This window comes from Epargyreus clarus, unplaced genomic scaffold (genome assembly GCF_041222505.1).
Source record: "Epargyreus clarus isolate Ecla_fem2 unplaced genomic scaffold, WU_Ecla_fem_2.2 ptg000013l, whole genome shotgun sequence".
NCBI classification, from domain to species: Eukaryota; Metazoa; Arthropoda; class Insecta; order Lepidoptera; family Hesperiidae; genus Epargyreus; species Epargyreus clarus.
In genome coordinates, this window is record NW_027332221.1 from 3,143,845 (window position 1) to 3,165,863 (window position 22,019).

A 22,019-nucleotide genomic window follows, 5' to 3' on the forward strand; every position below is an offset into this window, starting at 1 on the left:
TGGTAATCCTGATGGCGTTATAAAATATTTATAGGTTTTTGCTACAAAATGAATCAATATTAACCTGTAATTAATGCTTTGGATGTTGTAGATCAGACAATGATGCCCAACATCTAGTCTGATTTTCGTCTGAGTCCATCTTTAGTAATTTTATGCCCGAGATACAGTACTTCCTTGCGCAGAAACTCTGACTTATCTAATTGAATTTTCATGTTAGTGGCTCTTAGTCTGTCAAAAACGGTCCGTAAATTTTTTATCATATTATCAAGGCTACTTCCATACACAATAATGTCATCTAAATATACCATACAGTTAATTCCTTGTAATCCACGCAAAATGTTGTCCATTGTCCTCTGGAATGTCGCTGGGGCAGTTTTTAACCCAAACGGCATTCAGAGGAACTCTAAATGTCCATTTTGTGTGGAAAAAGCTGTTTTCGATCTGTCATTCTCGTCTAACTCTATTTGGTGGTATCCGCTAGCTAAATCAAGTGTAGTATAGTACGTGCTTTTTCCTAACTTGTCAAAAAGGTCATTAATATTCGGTAGTGGGTATTTGTCGTCTACTGTAATGTCATTAAGTCTTCTAAAGTCGATTACCATTCTGTATTTTTTTTCACCGGATGCGTCTATTTTTTCGGTACCAGGTGAACTGGAGCATTCCAGGGAGAATGCGATTCTTGAACGACATTGTCCTTTAATAACTGGTCAACTTGTCTATTAATATCGTTTTGTACATACGGGGCCTGTCTGTAGGGTTTCACGTATACGGGATCTTCGTTTTTAATTCTTATGTGATGTTTTACCGAATTAGTAAATGTCAAGGGAATTTGGTCACAATAGAAAATATCCTTATATTCTTTGCAGAGTCTATAAATCTTTTCACATTCTTCTTCATTTGTATGGTCAAGTATGAGTTTAGTGTCTAAATTGTCGTCAAGTAATTTGTCTGTCTCTATGTCAGTTATATCTATATATATAAAAGCGAAAAGATACTCACGTTCAAAACGTATTAATCAAGGTTTTGACTAAACTGCTGAAGCTACAATCATGAAATTTGAAATATAGCTTCATTTTATAATGTAGATGCGCACTAAGAACGGATTTTTTGGTATTCCACCGTTAAGGTGGTTAAATGGGGGTTGAAAGTTAGTATGAAAGTCCGTCAGTTTTAAAGCAAACTGGATGAAAATTGGTATTTAGCTTTCTGATTTAAATTAATAAAAATGTAATCTAAGGGTTTTTCCAAAATCAACCCTTAAGGTGGTTAAATAGGAGTTGACAGCTTATTTTAAATTTTGCCATTTTGAAAGCCAGCATTATGAAAGTTAGCCATTGCTTTACTGGTTAGATATAATAGAACTTGAGTTCTACCGTTTTTGGAAAATCAACCCTTATGTGGGTTAAATAACGGTTGTAAGTTTGTATGAAAGTCCCCCAGTTTTAATGTAAGCTGTACGAAAATCGGTATTTGGGTTTTCTATAGAAAATAATTAATCACCTATTTCATTGTTTTTTCGGAAAATCATCCCTTAAGGTCGTTAAATGGGGGTTGGAATTTTATTTCAAAGTCCGTTAATTCAGAAGAAAGGACTATAAAAATTTGCATTTGGCTTTCCTGTTGGAAATAATAGAACTTTTTTAACATCGTTTATGGAAAACCTACCCTTAAGAGGGTAAAATAGGGGTTGAAAGTTTGTTGGGAAGTCCGCAGATTTTGAAACGATGTCTATGAAAATTGGTAGTCAGCTGTCTGATTGAAAATAAGAGAACACCTATTTTACCATTTTTTGGAAAATCAACCCTTAAGTTCGATTAATAGGGAATAGAACTTTATTTTAAATTCCGTTAATTCTGAAACAAGAATTGTAAAAATAGTATTTAGCTTTCTGGTTCGAAATAATATGGCTTCTTTAACATCGTTTATGGAAAATCTATCCTTAAGAAGGTAAAATAGGGGTGGAAACTTCGTTTAGAAGTCCGCAGCTTTTAAGCAAAGTCTGTGAAATTTCTTATTTGGCTTTATGATTGAAAATAATAGGACACCTATTTCACAGTTTTTGGAAAATCAACCCTTAAGGTTGTTTAATAGGGGATGGAATTTTATTTTAAAGTCCGTTTATTAGGAAAACAAGGACTGCAAAAATAGGATTTAGCTTTCTGGTACGAAATAATAGATCCTCTTTAACAACGTTTATGGAATATGTACCCTATGGAATATGTAGCCGCCTCGTATCATGGGGCAAACTGAAAACCAGAGCTGTGGGTAGGTGTTTTTAACCGCTCATGGCACAATTCTGAGTTTGCTCCCTTTCGCGATTGTTGCAGCGCATAGTACTTTAACGGCACTAGATAATTATAACCTTTGCTTTGTTATTGCCTTTTGTTTGTTTTGTTCAAGTTTTTATTTCTTTATTTTTTTCTTGTTATTATTTTTGTTTTTTTGTGATTTTGTTTTTTTTTCTTAAATTTATTTTTTTAATTTTTATTTTAGTATATTTAGTTTTAAAAATTGTACTGTGTACTGCAATTGTGGTGAATAAAGTATATTATTATTATTATTATTATTATAAGCGGATAAAATAGGGGTAGAAACTTTGTTTAGCAGTTCGCAGATTCTAGAGCAAAGTCTATGTAATTAAGTATTCTGCTTTCTGATTGAAAATAATAGGACACCTATTTCACCGTTTTTGAAAAATTATCCCTTAAGGACGTTTAATAGGGGATGGAACTTTATTTGAAATTCCGTTAATTCTGAAACAAGAATTGTAAAAATAGTATTTAGCTTTCTGGTTTGAAATAATAGAGCTTCTTTAATATCGTTTATGGAAAATCTACCCTTAAGAAGGTAAAATAGGGGTAGAAACTTCGTTTAGAAGTCCGAAGATTTTGAAGCAAAGTCTATGAAAATTGGTATTTTGCTTTCTGGTTGTAAATAATATATCACTTATATTTCCATTTTTTAAAAATCAACCCTTAAGGTCGTTAAATAAGGATTGGAACTTTATTTTACAATCCGTTAATTTGGAAGCAACCACTATGAAAAATTATCATTCGACTCAATGAAGCATCTGAGTCACTGTTTTGTTTCGATCAACCCTTAAGACGGCTATAAAAGGGTGTATGCATTATGCCTTTCTGTTTACACATCTGTTTCAGCATTATTAGGAACTCAACAATCAACACCATAAGGGTACTATAAGTAAAGAAAGTTTCTTTAAAAACCGTTATTGAAGTGACTTCCTTTGGCGTGTCTGGAAAAAGAACAGAGTGCAGAGAAGTTTAGTGTAGGGCGAAATTCCACGGGCCGTCGTACTCGTAACATATATTTTTAACATGGGAATGTATTGCGCGTGCTGAAGTGCAGAACAGCGATTTTTTAGGGTTCCGTACCTAAGGGATTAAAACGGAACCCTATTACTAAGACTTCGCTGTCTGTCCGTCTGTCCGTGTGTCACAGGGCTCTATTTCTGGAACCGTAATAGATAGACATTTGAAATTCTTACAGAGGGTGCATAACGGTGGCCGCTATAACAACAAATACTAAAAATAAACATAAGTTGAAAACAAATAGGGGTCCCCATACAACAAACTCCAGTCGATATTTTTTCAACTAACTTTTGAACCGTTAGAGGTAGACAGTTCAAATTGTCACAATGGGTGTACTTTAATGGCTGCTGCAATATTAAATACTAGAATAAAAAAAAAATGAAAATTTTGGTTGCACGGAACCCTGCAGGTGCGGGTTTGACTTGCACTTGGCCAATTATTAGTAACGCGCAGACCCGCGGGCCACATGGGAAAGTCGCGGGCCACACACCACCCGTGGGTGTCGGGTCGCCGACCGCTGGTGTTGAATATTAGCTTTCAGAAATTTGCTGATAAAGTGTTTATTGATGCATATGTACATAGGAATGATTTTGAAATTCTACTAAGGAGGTAAAAGAAGTGTCATATGTATGTATACGGGAATCTTTTAGGTTCGAAGTTAGAAACGTGAAATTTCAGATAACGTCTATTCAGACAAATACACGACAACGTGGACGGGTGCAAATTTCATATATGATAATGCGTAAGTTTATTCAAATTGGCCTACATTTTGGTATACTGATTAGATACATCGCAACTATTTTGAACATACTGCGTGCCAACATTTTGTCCTGCCGTGGGGTATGGTTGTGGTTATACGTGGATTAGTGACGGTGATGTGGTAGACACATAGACCTTGGATTAAAATTTTGGGCTAAAACAGGGCTACCCCTAGCAGGGTATCCCCTGCCTGTCTTACGAGACTAAAGGAGGACTTCTGGAGTTGCGGGCGGCAAGAATGGGAGCTCTAGCCGCCCAGCCAGAGACCCTGGAAAGAACCATTATATGTAAGGCCCCATATAACATGGACGGTTCCTATGGAATAGTGTAAATAATAATTATTGTATCCTACATGAAACTTATATTTTAAAGAAAGTTTCATTACAGTCCACTAATTAGAGTTTTAGTGTATGTGTCTGTAGAAAGCTTGACCAATTTAGGTACACAGTGACGAAAAAGAAGCTTTTATTAATTAAATATTAATGCAACTTTGTCGTTAAAATTGTTAAAGGTACAAATTTACGATTACAGTTATTTGTATGTCACATCATATTTTTTTACGCGGGCGAAGCCGCGGGTTCTGCTAGTTGTGTATAAAATTTACATTGCAGTCATTATTTTCATATTTGGTAACGGAAAATGGGTGTTTTATGTTTAGTTGCTTTGAACTATCTGAACTATTTTGAATTACTGTATATGCGTATCCATTAACACAGTTAACTATAGCGCTAGGCATACGCAGCTCCTTCTCAAATTCATGAAAATCAAGTATGGCATCTCCCGAATGTTGATCGACAGGCAGTTTAACTCGTTGTTCTATTCTTGAAGGTATATTTATTATATAATTTAAATTATTATTTATTATAGGGATATAAGTGGTACTCGTTTTTAATATTTGATTTTTTAAATCAATTACTGCATCTAATTGTTGTAGAAGATCATTACCAATAAGCCCATCATATCGCGCATCAACATCATATATATAAAAAGTATGCCATTTGTCTGTCGCAAAAGTTGGTAAAAGAGGTATGTCTATAACCTTGTCGTGTGCACTAGTAGCATGCGTGCTTACTACTACAAAATGTTCATTCCTAATATGTTCACTAAAATATTCGTTAGCCTTTCTTGGACTTATAAAAGACCTCATGCTACCTGTATCAGTCATCATTTTTGCATCTATTTCTTCTAAATATATGTAGGGAAGCTTTAGATTGGGTTCACAATTTAATTCTAAGATTTCTTTTCCTTGATCGAGGCTTTTTCCTGAAAATCCACATCCTGACTATAATTTGTTGATTCTGATTCACCGTAAGCTACGTTAAAATTGTCCGTGTCAAAATCGTTACCATACTCATTAGTTGTACTATAATTGTAACCTTCATCATAATAATCATAACCGTACGGATCGTATTCATATTCATAATCATTTATATTGAGTTCATTTAACATGAAACCTTGTGGTTTAGACTTCGAAGGGGCCCCTTCTCATAGATACATCTTGGTTTTGGGGTTCTAATACTACAGGGGTATTCGATTGAGCTTGTTGTAGTGGCTTGTACCCTAATTGTTGCGGTGGCTTATAACCAAACTGTAAAGGTGGTCTATAGCCAAATTGTTGCGGTGGCTTATATCCGAACTGCAAAGGTGGCTTATAACCAAATTGTTGCGGTTGTCTATAACCAAATGGTTGAGGTGGTCTATAACCAAATGGTTGAGGTGGTCTATAACCTAACGGTAAGCCCTTTTGAGGTCGATACCCGAATACAGGTTGTGGCACTTGTGGCACCCGAATACACCTTGGTTCATAACTCGAGGTACCCATTTTTGTGCATCTTGGGGACTACTAAAATTAAATTTATACTGAAAAGGTAAAAACGGTTGTTTTCCATTTGGATAGCGTACCGATGACCTTGAACCGGATTCCGAAATTTGGTTCCTACCATGAATACAAGTAGTATTATATTGTTCTAAGAAATTAAGTTCCTCAAGGACAATGCTTAAGGCTGCTTCTAGGGTTGTGGGCGATTTGAGCCTCACGATACGCACCATATTTTCAGGAAGGTTGTATAAAAATACATTCAAAGCCGTATTGTTGTAAATAACTAATTTAGCGCGTTTCAACTCCTGATCATTAATTGTATTCACTTTTGACATTAATAACGAACGAACACCTTGAATTCTGTTAGAAAAGTCTAAAAAACTTTCACCTGATTTAATTTTTAAAGATTCTGATTCGATATTAATACACGCTTCACTACGCGGGTCTCCAAAATGTTGAATCAGCACTTCTTTTAACGCGGACCATGTAACAATATCTTCGCGTTCTGAAAAAAGCGCAGCTGCATCCTCTCTTAGTCTACTCGTTATAGCATTAAAAACATAAAGATTTTGTTCTGCATTTCCTTTAAACCGATCAATCACATATTGACACTTTCGCAAATAAAGGTTTAACTATCTTTTATCACCATTATATAACGGAATTAAATCTAAAATTTCTTTTGGTATTTGTTCGATAGTCGTAGTCATAATGATAGAGTAGTAAACTATTTAGAGGCAGCAACTTCACTTGAATTAAAATTTAAATTTCACACACACATATATAAAACAATAAAACACACAATTGAAGCACAATAATAATATCTAAATTAATAAAACAATATTTTGTAAAAGTTTTATAAAAGTAAAAATAAAACGAAATATTTGCAAAAAGAGTAAAGAATATTTTAAAATTAGTCTTCTACAATTATCATAGAGTTTTATATGATAGTAGTTTTTATTATTTATTTTAAACAATTAAAAATTGCGATAATAAATTTTCTCTCTGACATTTTCTACTCTGTGTCTTATTCTAAGAATTAAATCTCGATAATACAATATCATAATTTCATACAGACTTATCTTATTAAAACACTGTTACATGAGCAAGGTTTGATCTCAAATATAACATTTAATTTTAAATTAATGAAAAATATAGGAGGAATGTTGTACTCACCGACCGCTTACGAATCCCATACTCGATGGTTTTTACACTCCACGACACAAAAGAATATTTATTTGGTTCGTCGGACTTTCTCACTATTCCTTGATTTAACGCTTACTTTCTCTTACGAATTTTGACGCCAGACAATGCGTTAATTACGAGAAAATCTCACCTGGCTGCGCCACTTTTGGTTTGAGCGTGTAAACCGTGTTTATTATAACTATCTCAGGATTTTTACTGAGGGATCTTTAAAATAAAAGACGTACTGCCGATTTGGAGGCTGGTTTAATGACTAAGTTAAACATTACATGGTGGGCTCATCCGGTGGCCCAGACCGCTGACTTTGCAACGTTACACGGTGGTGTTATGCGGTGGCCCAGACCGCTGACTTGGCTAATACTTATCTAGGCTGTCGCCATAGGCTTATACATAATTATAGCTAATCTAAGGCAATGGGTTCTGTAGTTTCCATAACTAGATAGTATTTATTGATGTATCAAATAACATTTTTATTTATGGTGCTGGTGCAGACAAATAAATCGTATTTTATCTGGTTTCTGTATATTTATACAAAAAATGATGACCATCTTAAGCAACATGCACAATAATATTTTATTAAGCATAGAAGATATTTATGAAAATATTATAAAAATGTGAAAATTAAAAATTTCGCATATTGAAATAGTTTGTTAGTATTGCATATATACTAAGTTTTTATTATTGTTACAGACAGACTTAATTGCTGATTATTAATAATTTATGACACTTATTAAATTCTTTTTCTATTTTTATATTTTTGGAATGATCAGTCTTGCTTTGAGTTATGAATTACTGTCAACTGATTTGCAATGTCTTTTATAATGGAAGTGTGATAAATTTGTTGATAAAGACGTATTATTGTAAAAATGTTGATGATTATGGAAGAATATATTGTATTTCTGGAATTCCTTCTGAGCGTTTTCATGATATATAATAAATATTTATTTAATCTATTTTTTTTATTCATATCACCTTCAATTCTGGCGCTTCAATATGTGTACAAATGCATCGTACCTATAATATCTCATATTTCATAAAGGTGATTAATTTTAGTATAATGTGTTGAGACTAAATTGAGTTATATGGACGTTTGTATTTATTTATTATTATAAAATACTGTTTATATAGTAAATAGTAAATAAATATAAGCGTCTTTATAACACTTAATTTTGTCTCCACACAGTATAAAAAAAAAATCATCTTTATGAAATATGAGATATTATAGGTACGATGCATTTTATATGAATCATATAGATACGTATGTACCTATAGCGTGCCGAGTTTTGGTCACCAATTCACTTGGCGGCGCTTGTGCGCAAGCGTGTCAATTTTATCACATAAGATGCCTCTCTTTTCCTACATAGGTTACTACACTCTTTGAGAAGAACGACGACTTCATACAAAAAACGTGATAACATAGTTAGCAACGCCATCTAGAGTTCGCCACAGTAAACCAAGCGTAATATTTAGGCGGGAAATTTGAATAATTATGAGTGGGGAATTTGAATAATTATGAGCGGGAAATTTGAATAATTATGAGCGGGAAATTTGAAAATACATTTCAAATTACTTTTTGAATTATTGCGTAATGTAGGCACTTTTACTCGTAAAATATAAGCATAACAAAAATGTTTTACAATGCTTATATTTTACAGGTAAAAGTGCCTACTTTACATTTAAAATAGGTATGGGAAGAAAGTAAAATAAAACATTTTTAAAATATGCTCCAAAAATTTATTGAAATTAAAGTACTGTTTTAAGAAATACAGTTCACATCTTTTTTAAGACAATACAGTACACGTTTCTTAATTTCTTATATTGCGTTCATAAATTATATAAAAACCTATGGAACAGTTAGTCTGTGTTCTATGCGCCAGACATTCACTAGAAAAATATTTGGATGGAATTTGAAAAAAAAAAAAACTGTGAACCCACAAGTGGTCTTCCATAACCATAAAATAAGTATATATTTTTTTTTTTTTTTTGGGAACCGCCGTGGGAGCGACGCAGGGTTATGTGGGATTTTTACCGCACTTAAACCCCCCTGGTGGCCGTCCTCGGCGCTGCGTAGAGGGCTCCGGGATCTCCAAAGGAACGCAACCGGAGTCCTCTTAGCGCGTTGCCCCGTCGGGCTCTGTCCAGGTGAGCTTGACGCTCGCCACACCGTCTGGTGTGTACGACGGTATGCGACCACACATACCGCCGCCCTTCCCGGGGTCGCTTACCGGGCGGTTCGAGCTACCCACTCTTGCCGCCCGCAACCCCGGAAGCCCCCTTTTAGTCGCCTCTTACGACAGGCAGGGGATACCGTAGCCCTATTCTGGTCCCGAAACTACAGGGACAAAAATAAGTATATACTATAGTCTAAGATCCCAGGGCCCCCAGACGTTACTTATTTTTGAAGTAACGAATTTTACGGTATAGACGCTCTTATATGTGTTTAAGAGTGTATGCATACTCACTAGTTTGGCTAGGCGGCCCGTTCACAAGTAGCAGGTAGAAAAGGTAGACAAAAACATAACTTACTTTTGTTAAATTCGAAGCACTGATTTTTATATATGTCACATAGAATATTATTCAAAATAAATATTTCATATTGACAGACCGTTCCTATGGGCGGTAATTCCTCCCAGACGCTTTAAACCTCATAAAAAAATATCTGAACTTTTTATATTCGAAGTCTTCAACTTTATATATGATGCTTGGGGGACTATTTTAATACCTTTTGTGGACAGCCAGACCCATCCGAAGGGCCAAACATTTTCCCAGACACAATATTTTTTTTATTAAACCCCAGAAACAGTATTTTTTTTTTCCTACACAGGGTTTGTTTTCAACAATAAATTATTTAGTTAAATGACGATTTATTATTATCATTATATTAATACAAAAATATAGAAATTTAGTAAAAATATGATCTTCATTTCTATTTAATTAAGTCTTAATCTTCATTGTTTGCTTCATATGAGTTTCGACTTTCATCCTTGAACCAATCCTGGATTTCAGCATTCAAGTCGTCATCATCGTGAATATCGTTATTTGAATCTTCTGAAAATACAAATAAATTAATGAAGATATGAATTGCTGTGCATATAATAAATTAATTTGATGTGAACTTAACATACCTGATAGAGTTTCGAGTAGATTCAAAAGAAGATTCAAATATTTTATACTGTGTGGAGACAAAATTAAGAGTTATAAAGACGCTTATATTTATTTACTATTTACTATATAAACAGTATTTTATTATACTAAATAAATACAAACGTTCATATAACTCAATTTAGTCTCAACACATTATAATAAAAAAAATTAACAAAAAATACAACCGACTTCTATGTCACTACAAAGTAAAAAATAATTCAAATAAATGTTGGTTTAGTACATATTTCTAAAGGCGGCGCTCAATATATTTCGTTAGATAACGATGTAAACAGCGTGTCTAATATGAGCATTTATTTGAATTATTTTTTACTTTGTAGTGACATAGAAGTCGGTTGTATTTTTTGTTAAAAAATTTTTTCACCCTTTTTAGTGATGACATAATAACATTTATTAGGGCGAGCGAAGCGAGTCCTCTATAATTCGAAAATCTTGCAAGCTTTCCATCCCTTTTTTGAAAAAACTACAGGGCTTATAAATTTGAAACTTAACATAGTTACTTAAGGTCATGTCTAGATTGGACCAACACGATTGAAATAAGGTTTTGTACACAAAAAAAAAACACTTTTTTATCAAATTTAAATTTAGTGTAACATTGATGGCTGTATGACTTGGATTATTTTTGTTTAAATAATGGCAGAATAAAAAGAAAACGTCATGTTGAATATGAATTATGACATAATTATGTCAATCAAAAATATGAAAATGCTAACGTGGCAGCGTTTCACCGAGGTTTCACCGGTGTATTTTAAAAGCGTTTTGTTTCAAGTTTTTCTTGGTTTTATAATATAGGAGTAGCCGACGAGCATACAGTCCATATGATGGTAAGTGGCTACTGCCGCCCATGGACATCTGTAATTAACAGAGGTCGGCCACAGAAGCGCCGCTCCCCTGAGGACTAAACTGGAACGTCTCATATAAGTTTTTTTTTAATAATATATGAGTAGCAGACGAGCATGCAGTCCACCTGTAGTAAGTGGCTGCAGCTGTCCATGGACATCTGCAATCAAACCCAGAGAGGATTACATATTCCTACTTGAGGTCGGCCACAGATGCGCCGTTACCCCTGGACTAAACTGGACTAAGCTGGAACGCCTCGAAAAACCATGTATCCCTTACCACACTTTTCGAACCAGAACACAGCGCTGCTGTTATGAGGCAGAACCAGGTGTGGCGGTGGTGCCGCCGGAGTCGAACCACATAGGGTTCTACCACCTTAATTTAAACTATCCGTCCGATTTATTTAGTGTCAAAGAAAAAGTTAATGTATTTACAATATGCGTACCGAAAATGTATCTAATTAATTACTATTAATCCATTCATATAAAATTTACGTATCATCGTATGGTAGGTACATAAATATAGCTCTGACAACTAAGTATAGTATAGCCATATCTTTATGAATTGTATTCTCCAGGTTATACTGGTGTACTTATAGACTGTAATACTGTAAAGTTTCATTCAAATCAGATTAATATAAGGCACAAACATCCATCCATACTCACAAACTTTCGCCTTTATAATATTCGTTGGATATTATAAATGTTTTGACGCAGTGCAGTTTCAAAAACTCCACATATCCGATTAATCTAAGTTTTTGTTTACAGTGGGAAATTATAAAACAATCAAATAAAAAAAACTTAGCGACTGATAATGACATACTGTTTTAATAACTTGTGCGACTACATTACTAAGTGAGCGACTGGAAATATAGAGAGGCAACTTTAGTATTAAGATAGATTAGGTAGTTTTTGTAGTAAGTTAGTATTAAGTAGTTTTTGTAATTGAATTCGTTAGGTTAGGTTGGAACATATAAGACAATATAAAACGAAGCGAGCAGGGCGCGACAGCGCCCAGCGAGCGGGTGGGCCCAATCTGTATGAATTCAGACCTTACCTTTATTCATGATCAATGACATGAGCACACAATATTCTACTTATTATAGTATTTTTCAAAGTGATTTTTGTATTCGAAACACTTCATTTAAAATAAAATGCTGCTCAGTATTAAAAAAAACATTTGCTAAATATTGAATAAAACGCAGGACGTAATGTTTACACTTAGAAAAATATTAGGTCGCTCAAATTAATGTTTGTAAGTTGCTGTTCTGTTGATTTCTCGTCACTCGCAGCCAGTTGCTCCCTTAGTAATACTATAACCAAAATTCATTATTTTTGTCATTCAAAACTTTTATTTGCAGTCACTCGCTTAAATACTACCCGTTTAGAATCCATCCGCAAATTTCATTTCCATTGTCAAAAAATACTTTGTTTGTGACAAAAAGCCCAGTGACAAATTTACAATTTAGCGACTATCACATTGTGTTTTACGGAAATTCGTTCCTGTTTTGTATAGAATTGGTTATGTTAGGTAGAAATATAAAAGAAAATACAAAACTAATTGAGCAGGCCACACACATAATTCATTAATTTAATTCATAAATTTAATAGTTAATTTAACAATTGATAAAAATGTTATTTAATAGAACAGCTTTACGGAATGTATCCCTCGGGGCTTTAGTAAATTAAAGAAGTCGTGGTGAATTCAACATTCACTGATAAATGACCCAAATCGACATGAAGAAATAGGTGAAAAACTGAAAGTGAAAAATGCGAAAACTAGGAATTGAATTATTTAACAAACTATTATTCGGAAAGAAACAAATGAGGTATCGTTGGAATGGTCTGAACGAGAGGAATCCGTAGACACCAAAAGGTCATAAAGGTCATTCACCATCTTGTTGATTGGTAACAGACCCCAGATTAGATTATAATGTACTGCGTTTCAGACATCCACAATAGCTTATACCTATATATACTTAAAAAATATTTTTTTGCAAATCAGACGCAATAATTTTATAAGTATGGCGGAGTTTAAATTCAAGAGTAAATAAAAAGATACCAAGGATAAATCGCAAAAAAAAAAATTACAATCCCAAAAAATGGATCTAATATAAGTTATCCACCACAAGCATTTAAAGTGGTTCTGGTTCTGGATCAAAGGTAGCTTTGCTCTTCATAGGTCTTCTGACGAAAGATAGATTTAATAATTTATTGTTAATTAATAAGTGACCACATCATCTTTGATATAGGATCTTAAACTGAATATACCATTCACGATACGCGAGCCCTTATAAAGCTGCGCTTTTTGCTAGTATAAAATTCTCGTTTAAGTTACCGTACTCCTCCGAAACGGTTTCACCGATTTTCACCAAATTTTATATTCATATTCAGTGGGTCTTAGAATCGGCCACTATCTATTTTTTTACCCCTAAGTGATAAGGGTTGTTCACCCTTAACATTTTTTTATTTATATGGTAACACAATGTTTGCCGCGTTAGCTAGTATATATATACTCGTATATACACATCGAGATGACTGTCTGACTAAATGAGAGAGTTGCTGTGCCAGAGATCAACGCAAAGGGAAACCGCTGAACTTAAGCGTGTTGGAATTTTACACATACTCGTAGGTTTTTTTTTTTTTTTTTTTTTTTTATAATATAGGAGTAGCAGACGAGCATGCAGTCCACCTGATGGTAAGTGGCTACTGCCGCCCATGGACATTTGTAATCAACCCCAGATAGGATTAGATATTCCTACCTGAGGTCGGCCACAGATGCGCCGCTACCCCTGAGGACTAAGCTGGAACGCCTCCGAAAAGTCTGTCTCCCTTACCACACCCTTCAAACCGGAACACAGCAGCGCCTAACACTGCTGTTATTAGGTAGAAATAGGTGTGGCGGTGGTGCCGCCGGAGTCGAACCGCAAAGGGTTCTACCACCTTCATAATAGGTTCTTTATATAGCGTAAATGAGCACTATGTCTATTTGGAACAAACTAAGCGTCGCGAGTATCTCTTCTCTAGGTGCCCTATCAGTAAGTGTTACTAACATTGCGCTTTTAACGCTCCTAATCATACGTTCCCAGGCCCCACCTTGGTTAGGGGCTCCGGGGTCAATGAACCTCCAGTCCATATGTTTTCTAAGTGCGAACTTTTCTATCTCAGGAAGCCACTCCCGATATGCCCTTCTAAGTTCGACATCCGCTCCGTGAAAGTTAGTCCCGTTATCTGACACCATGGTATGCGGCATACCTCGTCGCGCGGCCATACGCCTTATCGCCATTATCGCAGATTCCGTACTAAGGCTTGCTATCAATTCTATGTGAATACCGCGCGTCACTAAACAGGTAAATAACATTCCCCAACGCTTTTCCCTACGCCTACCTATTGTCACCCACATAGGTCCGTAGCAATCGACGCCGCAATATGAGAACGGTCGCGTATACGACTGCAGTCGCAGAGCCGGCAGATCTCCCTTGACTGGGTCTAACGGTGCCGCCCGGCGGGCCTTACACATTACACAATCGCTTATCACAGTTCGCACCGCGGGTCGTAACCGTAACACCCAGAATTTCCGCCTAATGTTATTTACTAACTGCTCTCTCCCCGAGTGATTGCTATGAACATGCTCGCGTCTAATATACAATCTGACTAGGTGGCTCGAACCGTCCAGAATTGGAGGGTTCTTGCGTTGCGCGGGTATGTTTGCCGCGTCTATCCTACCATTCAATCTAACTATCCCGTCTTCATCGTAAACGGGGTCTAACTTAAATAGTCGACTCGATCTGTCGACGTGCTTTCCCTGTCTTAATCTAGTTATCTCACTCTCAAAACTGTGAGATTGCGCCTGCATAATTATCAGGCGTTCCGCCTCTCTAATATGCTTAATGCCTAAGCTAGCCGCCTTTTTTCTACACTTATCTACGAATAGCAATACATAAGAGAGCGCACGCACTAACCGATCGTATGAGGAGAACCTTTCTATCTCAATTAAGCTATCCCGGGACGTTGTATGCGTCACTAAAGCTTCCGTCACTTGTAATGGCAATGTGCTTTCAACTGGCCAGCGTTCCTCGCTCTCGCACAGGAACGGAGGGCCGGTGTACCATCTTGACGAGCTGCTTAACTGAGTGTTACCCGCCCGCGTCGCGTCATCGGCTACGTTCAACGCGGTGGGAACCCACTTCCATTGTTCTGTGCGTGTCGCCTCTGCTATTTCACTCAGACGGTGAGCTACGTAAGGCGTATACCTATTTGCGTCGTTCCTAATCCACGACAGCACCGTCTTCGAGTCAGACCACAAATATACTACCGCATCCTTCCATGGATGCTTACTTATTACGTCTGTAGCTAGCCTAGAACCTATTACCGCCGCCTGAAGCTCCATACGGGGTATACTCTGAGCTTTCAAGGGGGCGACCTTCGCCTTTCCCGCCACTAATGCTAACTTTACCTTACCCGACGCATCCCTAAAACGCCAATAAGCTACCGCTGCGTATGCTTGTTCGCTCGCATCGCAGAACACGTGCAACTGCCTATCCACTATCGAGTCGCGCGTGTCATAACATCTCGGTACTCTGAGGTCGGCTATATATTTCAAGTCAGCTTGCCATTCGGCGAATGCAGTGGCCTGCTCGTGCGGAAGGGACTCGTCCCACCCTATTTTTTCGCGCCATAACTCCTGTAGTAATATTTTCGCCGTAATCGTATATGGACTTAATAAGCCTAGTGGATCGAAAATCGACATCACCACTCCTAATGCTTCGCGCTTTGTGGGAGTCCGCGTTAGGTTTTTTACGTCTTCCGGTACCCTATGCATTTCAGTGTTAAAGCCAAGTTCGTCGTACCTAGGCAACCATAAAACACCCAACGCTTTGTCACACAAATGCGCGTTCGTGGCGAGCTCCTTCGGAGCGTGCGCGCGGGTCTCCGAGGGCACGTCCGACAATATTGCCTCGCGATTCGAACTCCAACCGGCTAACTCGAAACCGGCTTGCGCGTGCACGTGGCGCACTTCGCTTATCGTGCGCGCGGCTTCCTCTTCGGAGTCGAAACTATCGATCCAATCGTCCATGTACGTACTACTCGTAATCGCGTCGTACGCGAGCGGATACGCGTCTTTAAATTCCGTCGCGTTCATATCGCGAATACTATGCGCTAAAAAGGGTGAGCTACGAGCTCCGAATATCATAGACGACATTACATACTTCTGTGGGGGGTTCTTACGGTCGTCGCCCCGCCACAGGAATTGCTGCGCTACGCGGTCCTCTTTCCTAATCTTAACTTGTAAGAACATTTCGCGTATGTCAGCTGTTAGTGCTACCCGTCTCGCTCTAAACCCGAACAAAATCCCGTTTAGAGATTGTAACAAATCCGGGCCATCTAGCAATACATCGTTAAGGCATTTCTCGTTCGCTCGCGCCGCGGCGTCGAACACTAGCCTTAGCTTCCCCGGTTTGTTCGGATTAGTGACGGCGAAGTGGGGTAAGTACCATTCCCTATCGCTACTAACATACTGACCCGTATTGGGTTCCGCGTAACCCTTATCTAACAGCGCGTTTACCTGCCTCGTATAGGCTTCCTTGAATGCGGGCGATTTGTCCATCTTTCGCTCGATTCCTTGTAAACGCCTGCATGCCATACTGTAACTCGGCGGTAGGGTCACGTCATCGCTGACCCAAGGTAGACCCACCTCGAATCGTCCATTTACGCGCTTGGCCGTCTGTTTAGTAATGCTAACAGCTCGCGTCTCACTAGGTATGGGCTTGCGGTTCGGCGTAATGCCTATTGCGTCAATGTCGTAGTGGGCTTTGACCAGATCGCTCAGCTGATCGTCCGTATGCGCGTGCTTGATGCACTGTTGTTGAGTGCGCACATGGAGGACCATGGCCCTCTCCACCACGACGCTGCGCGGAACTGACCCATGCAACACCCATCCTAACTGAGTCAACGACGCGGCCGGCTGTTTTTTATTCCCAGTTACTAATTTACGCGATACTATCAGATGCCAATTATCTGCGCCTATCAATACCCGAGGCTTTGCGTTCGCGTAACACACTACGTCCCTAGGTATTCTCTTTAAGTGCGGATACTTTAAGAAATCCCTTTCTATGCTCTGATTTCCTAATGTGAGGTTCCTAACCGTACGAGCTTTAATTTCGTGCGAGTGGCCGTTCTGTCCTCTCACTCTCATACACACGACGCGACTACCGGGTTCCTGTTGACTGGAGGTAGCTCCCACGATGTTAAGGGCTCTGATAGGGCCTCGAGCTCCTATGGAGGCCGCTATCTCCTCGTCAACTAAGGTTATTGTCGAACCCTCGTCTAACAGCGCGTGTGTGTGCACCTCCCGGCCGTTACTACCTTTAAGGGTAACCGGGCACACTTTGAGTAGGACTTGTATCTTTTCGGTAGGCATATGTGCCGATGCCGCCGTGACCGACTCGACCCCGCTCTCTTCACAACCTATGCTCCGCGGACTAGTGTGTAACAACGCGTGGTGTGGTCTCCTACATTCGTCTACACCGCAATTTTTACTCCTACATGCGAACTTCCTGTGTCTACTATCTAAACACCTAAAACAAATACGCGCGTCCTTTGCCCATTCCCATCTTTGTTGTACCGACATAGCCGCTATTTTATCGCATACATACGTCCGGTGTCCAGCTCCGCAGCAGAGGCATTCTATCCGCCCCGTCTTACTGGGGCCCTCTGCTGTAGCATACACCGGCTTGCGAATTTCCGACCGTTTTTGTATAGGTCGCGGTTGTACAATACGTTGCACGGGACGCGTATTTGTTATGGCAACCCTATCGTGCGAATATTGAATTGCCCTGTCCGCTTCTCGCATAAGAAAGCTCGCTAACCTACCTAACTCCGATTGCGATTCCTCCCTGCTTTCGTATGCGTAGTCATACCACTTACTTTTTAAATGGGGACTTAACTTCTCACTAATTGTTCGCGGCAGTCTAGGATCCGTATTCTTACCTTGTGGGTCTATGCTTTCAATTACTGTCACCACATTTTGGACTTTGACCGCGAACATGTTTAACTCGTTAGCTGTGGAACCTACGCTAGGTAACCTAAGTACCTCGTTCACCGCCTGGTCTATTATTGCCCCCGGTCGGCCGAAACACTGCTCGAGTGTACGCAATATTCGTGTAGGTTCCGTGGCTGAATACAATAAGGCCGACACGGCCTGCCTGGCCTCCCCCCGTAGGCATGCCCTCAACCTAGCTAAGTTTTCTGATGGCGACATGTGGTAGAGCGCCGTTGAGTCCCTCATCGCGGCCTTGAAGGGTAACCACTCCCTCGGGTCCCCGTCGAAAATAGGCAATTCCTGCGTTTGCCGCGATGAAGGACGACCTCGCGACATATTTTCTAGTGCGAAAACTAGCCTGTCTACCACATCGTCTTTGGCCGCCGTCGGCGCCTTAGCTATTGGCTCGCTACTATGTACTGGTTGGCCCGGCTCCAATATTACTTCGCGGACCGTGTCTACCTCGTGCCGCTCCCCCCGTGGTTGACTCTCATTCAACCAGGTTTCGACGCGCTTATCGTTCGCCCTACGTTGGTTGCCTACGCTCTCCCTATCAGTTTCCTCGCGGGACGTGACTACCTTATCTATCGCTATTTGCTTCTCCATTATTTCCGCTTCTAAACGCAACTGTCTATACCGTATTTCTAGAAGACGCTTTTCTGCTTCTAGTTCGCTTCGCCTAATATCGGTAGAACGTTGAGAGCACACCGATTGTGCGTCTAACGCGGGTTGCGCGGTTGTATGAAACGGTTCCCTAGCACTCGCGGATCCAGATGGTGGCACGTTTCGCGTAGGCTCGGAAGGTGATGCGGGTGCATCCGTAAATGCCCGCGCCTCGGCTAACTTCCTTCTAGTTACTGGCGGGCTGCACGTCGTCATCGTAGCGGCTCTTGCTTGCCCCTAACACTATACCTAATTCCTAACAATTCCTAACAATCCCTATCAATCCCTAACAATCCCTAACAGTCCGTCGGGAGGTACTAGCTCGCAAGCTAGTGTTCGCTCCTTCCGGGATGGATAGGTGGGGTTGGGTATAGGTGGGGTTCTCCCAGCAGAGGGGATGTGTGGTTAACGGGGTGCTCGGCAACCGGCTGGAATGTCCGGTTGCTGTCGGCAGTGCCTACAGTCTGGCCCCCGCACCACAGATCCCTTACTGGCGAGAAAGTGCTGTTCGGTCGACGTTTTTTAACCGGTGGTGTCGCACAATGCACCACACCGCCCTGAGGCGTTAACTCGTGCCTTACAACCGTTTGACACCGTTAGGTGGTTGTACGACAGAGCCACGGATAAACCGTGTTCAGACCCGTGGACTCGTGGACCGTAGAGCTGTGTAGACGCTGACGTTAAGGCGCCCAAGCTACGTTGCTCGCAGAGGTCCGTAGAGCTGTGTAGTCGCTGACACGAAGTGCCCAAGCTACGTTGCTCGCAGAGGTGTCCTGGCTACGCTGCTCGGAGAGGCGTCCTGGCTGTGCTGCTCGAGGAGGCGTCCTGGCTGTGCTGCTCGAGGAGGCGTCCTGGCTGTGCTGCTCGAGGAGGCGTCCTGGCTATGCTGCCCGTAGCGGTGTCTGGATTCCCGTTGCCTCGTTGCCTTGTAGCGCTGCTTCCAAATCCGGCACTCGATGGACCAGAAATTGTGAGGTCCAGGGTGCCGAAATAAAAGATTTTTCTTGCTTCAATATGTGGACTGTATTTATTTTCTTTCTTTACAAATTTTTCTTTACAAGCGTGTTTCTTCATCGGAGGCGTCGGAGGGAATGAATTTATACAGTTTTTTTTTTTTTTTTTTGGCGCCCGGATATTAGGTGGAAAAAGGGCTGACCCTCTACGGAGAGGGAGGAGGAAAAAATGCATCCAAGCACTTACAGGCCGCGACGGCCGGTGCCTGCGTCGTGTGGGACTGACTGAAAGGTTCTCCTGAAGGGAGTACCATCCCACTAAAAACTCCTTTAAAGGCATTCGTCCTAGGGGACCGTACAGCCGACATCGGATAGCGACCTCTCGTTTGCGGAGCGAGAGGCGCTAGCGGCGCTCCCTAGAGAGCTACCGCTGGATAGATGACACTGAAGGTGTCAACGTATCATGAATAAGATTAGAATCGTCGGGAAGACGATTCTCTATGGAGAGTTGTACGCCCCTGTGGGCGGCCAGAAGATTCTCCACATCGGTGGAGAGTTTGTTAGGAGCGTCGGTCAAGATATTTCTTGGCCGACGGCAATTGTAACGGGTAGGAAGAGGGGCAGCATAGTCCGCTGCACCCTTGATTAAGGGGTTGGAATGGTTTTCTGAGCGGTCGAAGAACGCTTCAGAGAATTGTCTGAGGACTTGTTGTATTGGAGCGAGCTCCAGGTCGCGGTGGAGGTCAGCGTTTCTGACATACCAGGGGGCATTAAGTGCCCGACGACAAAAGAGATTTTGTATGACCTGGAGTTTGTCTAGGATGGTGGGATTCGCGTGAGCGAAGACTGGGGAGGCGTATGTTAACACCGGTCGAATGCAAACCTTATACAGCGTTCGCTTATTCCTGGCTGACAACTTGCTGTGTCTGCCAATCATGGCGTTAAGGCGGCTCATGTAAGAGCGGGCGGTATGGGTGACCTTAGAGACGTGGGGTCTAAAGGTGAGGCCCGGGTCAAGGGTAACTCCTAGGTATTTTACTGTGGGCCTCCATGGAATGGGGGCCCCAAGTAATTTGACGGAGGGCAGGTTGTTTAAGCGCCTGCGTTTGTGGTCGAAGCGCATTGCGGAGCTTTTCTCCGCATTGACTTCGATGCGCCATTTCCTAAACCAATCTCCTAACTCGTTGACCGAGCGTTGGAGTTTGGCGAGGACAGATGACTCCTTTTGCCCTTGGATGTAAAGGGCGGTGTCATCGGCGAAGAGTGAGAGCTGCACCCCATTTTTGGGGATAGGAATATCGTTGGAGTACGATATGAATAATGTAGGAGCGAGCACTGAGCCTTGAGGGACTCCGGCTGTTACGGGGCGTGGGGGAGAGAGGATACCTTCGTGCCTGTAGCGGAAGGTTCTGTCCTGAAGGTAGGAAGCCACGATGCGGACTAGGCGATCAGGAAGACCAGAATGGTATAGTTTGTATACCAGTCCTCCATGCCAGACTTTGTCAAAAGCCTTGGCGACGTCGAAGAAGACTGCTAGTGTCTTGTTACGTCTTGGATAAAACCCGCTTGTGATGTACTCGACAATGCGGTGGACTTGTTGGGGGCACGAGTGCTGGAGGCGAAAGCCAAATTGGTGAGGAATGATAAGTGGGGGAGCATCTATTGGGAAGAGGTGCCCTCTTATGTGGACGAGGATCACCCGTTCGAAAACCTTGCCCATTGCATTGAGGAGGCTAATGGGGCGGTGGTTGGAGGGAATATGTTTCGGTTTCCCAGGCTTGGGAATACCGATAACTGTTGCTGTCTTCCAGGCTGTTGGAAAGAAGCTGAGATCGAGGCAGGCATTGAAGATAATGACCAGAAGGGTCAGTGCCTGCTCGGGGAAGTGTTTGAGCGCCAGGTTGGAGATACCATCCGGACCTGGGGCTTTACGAGGTTTCAAACCGCGGATGACGGTCCGGACCTCGTCTGTAGTGATTTTAATGGGAGCAGAGGTGACAGGGAGAGAGATCTTTTTAAGGACCTCCTCCTCCACCTTGTGAATGTGGATAGGGTCGCACGGTTGAGTGCTGGGGGAGCACTGCGCAGCGATGCTATCTGCGAAGCATTCGGCCTTCTCAGCGTCTTCGAAGGCTATGCTGCCGTCGGGACGCGTGAGAGGGGGAGTGCTTGAGAAGGCTTCGGTACGAAATCGTCTAGCGATTTTATAGAATGCCTTATGAGAAGGTTGGATATCCTCCATGAGAGAGTTCC

At 40.7% G+C, this 22,019-nt stretch overlaps 1 protein-coding gene across 1 annotated transcript; it reads right to left on the reverse strand.

Annotated features, from left to right (window-relative positions):
* Positions 1-10,048: 10,048 nt before the first annotated feature.
* Positions 10,049-19,029, reverse strand: LOC140746711 (uncharacterized). Its single transcript, XM_073078808.1, has 2 exons — positions 14,205-19,029; positions 10,049-10,155 (listed from the first exon to the last, which is right to left on the reverse strand). Exons 1-2 carry the CDS (start codon positions 19,027-19,029, stop codon positions 10,049-10,051), a joined length of 4,932 nt encoding a protein of 1,643 aa, XP_072934909.1.
* Between the last annotated feature and the right edge of the window lie 2,990 nt (positions 19,030-22,019).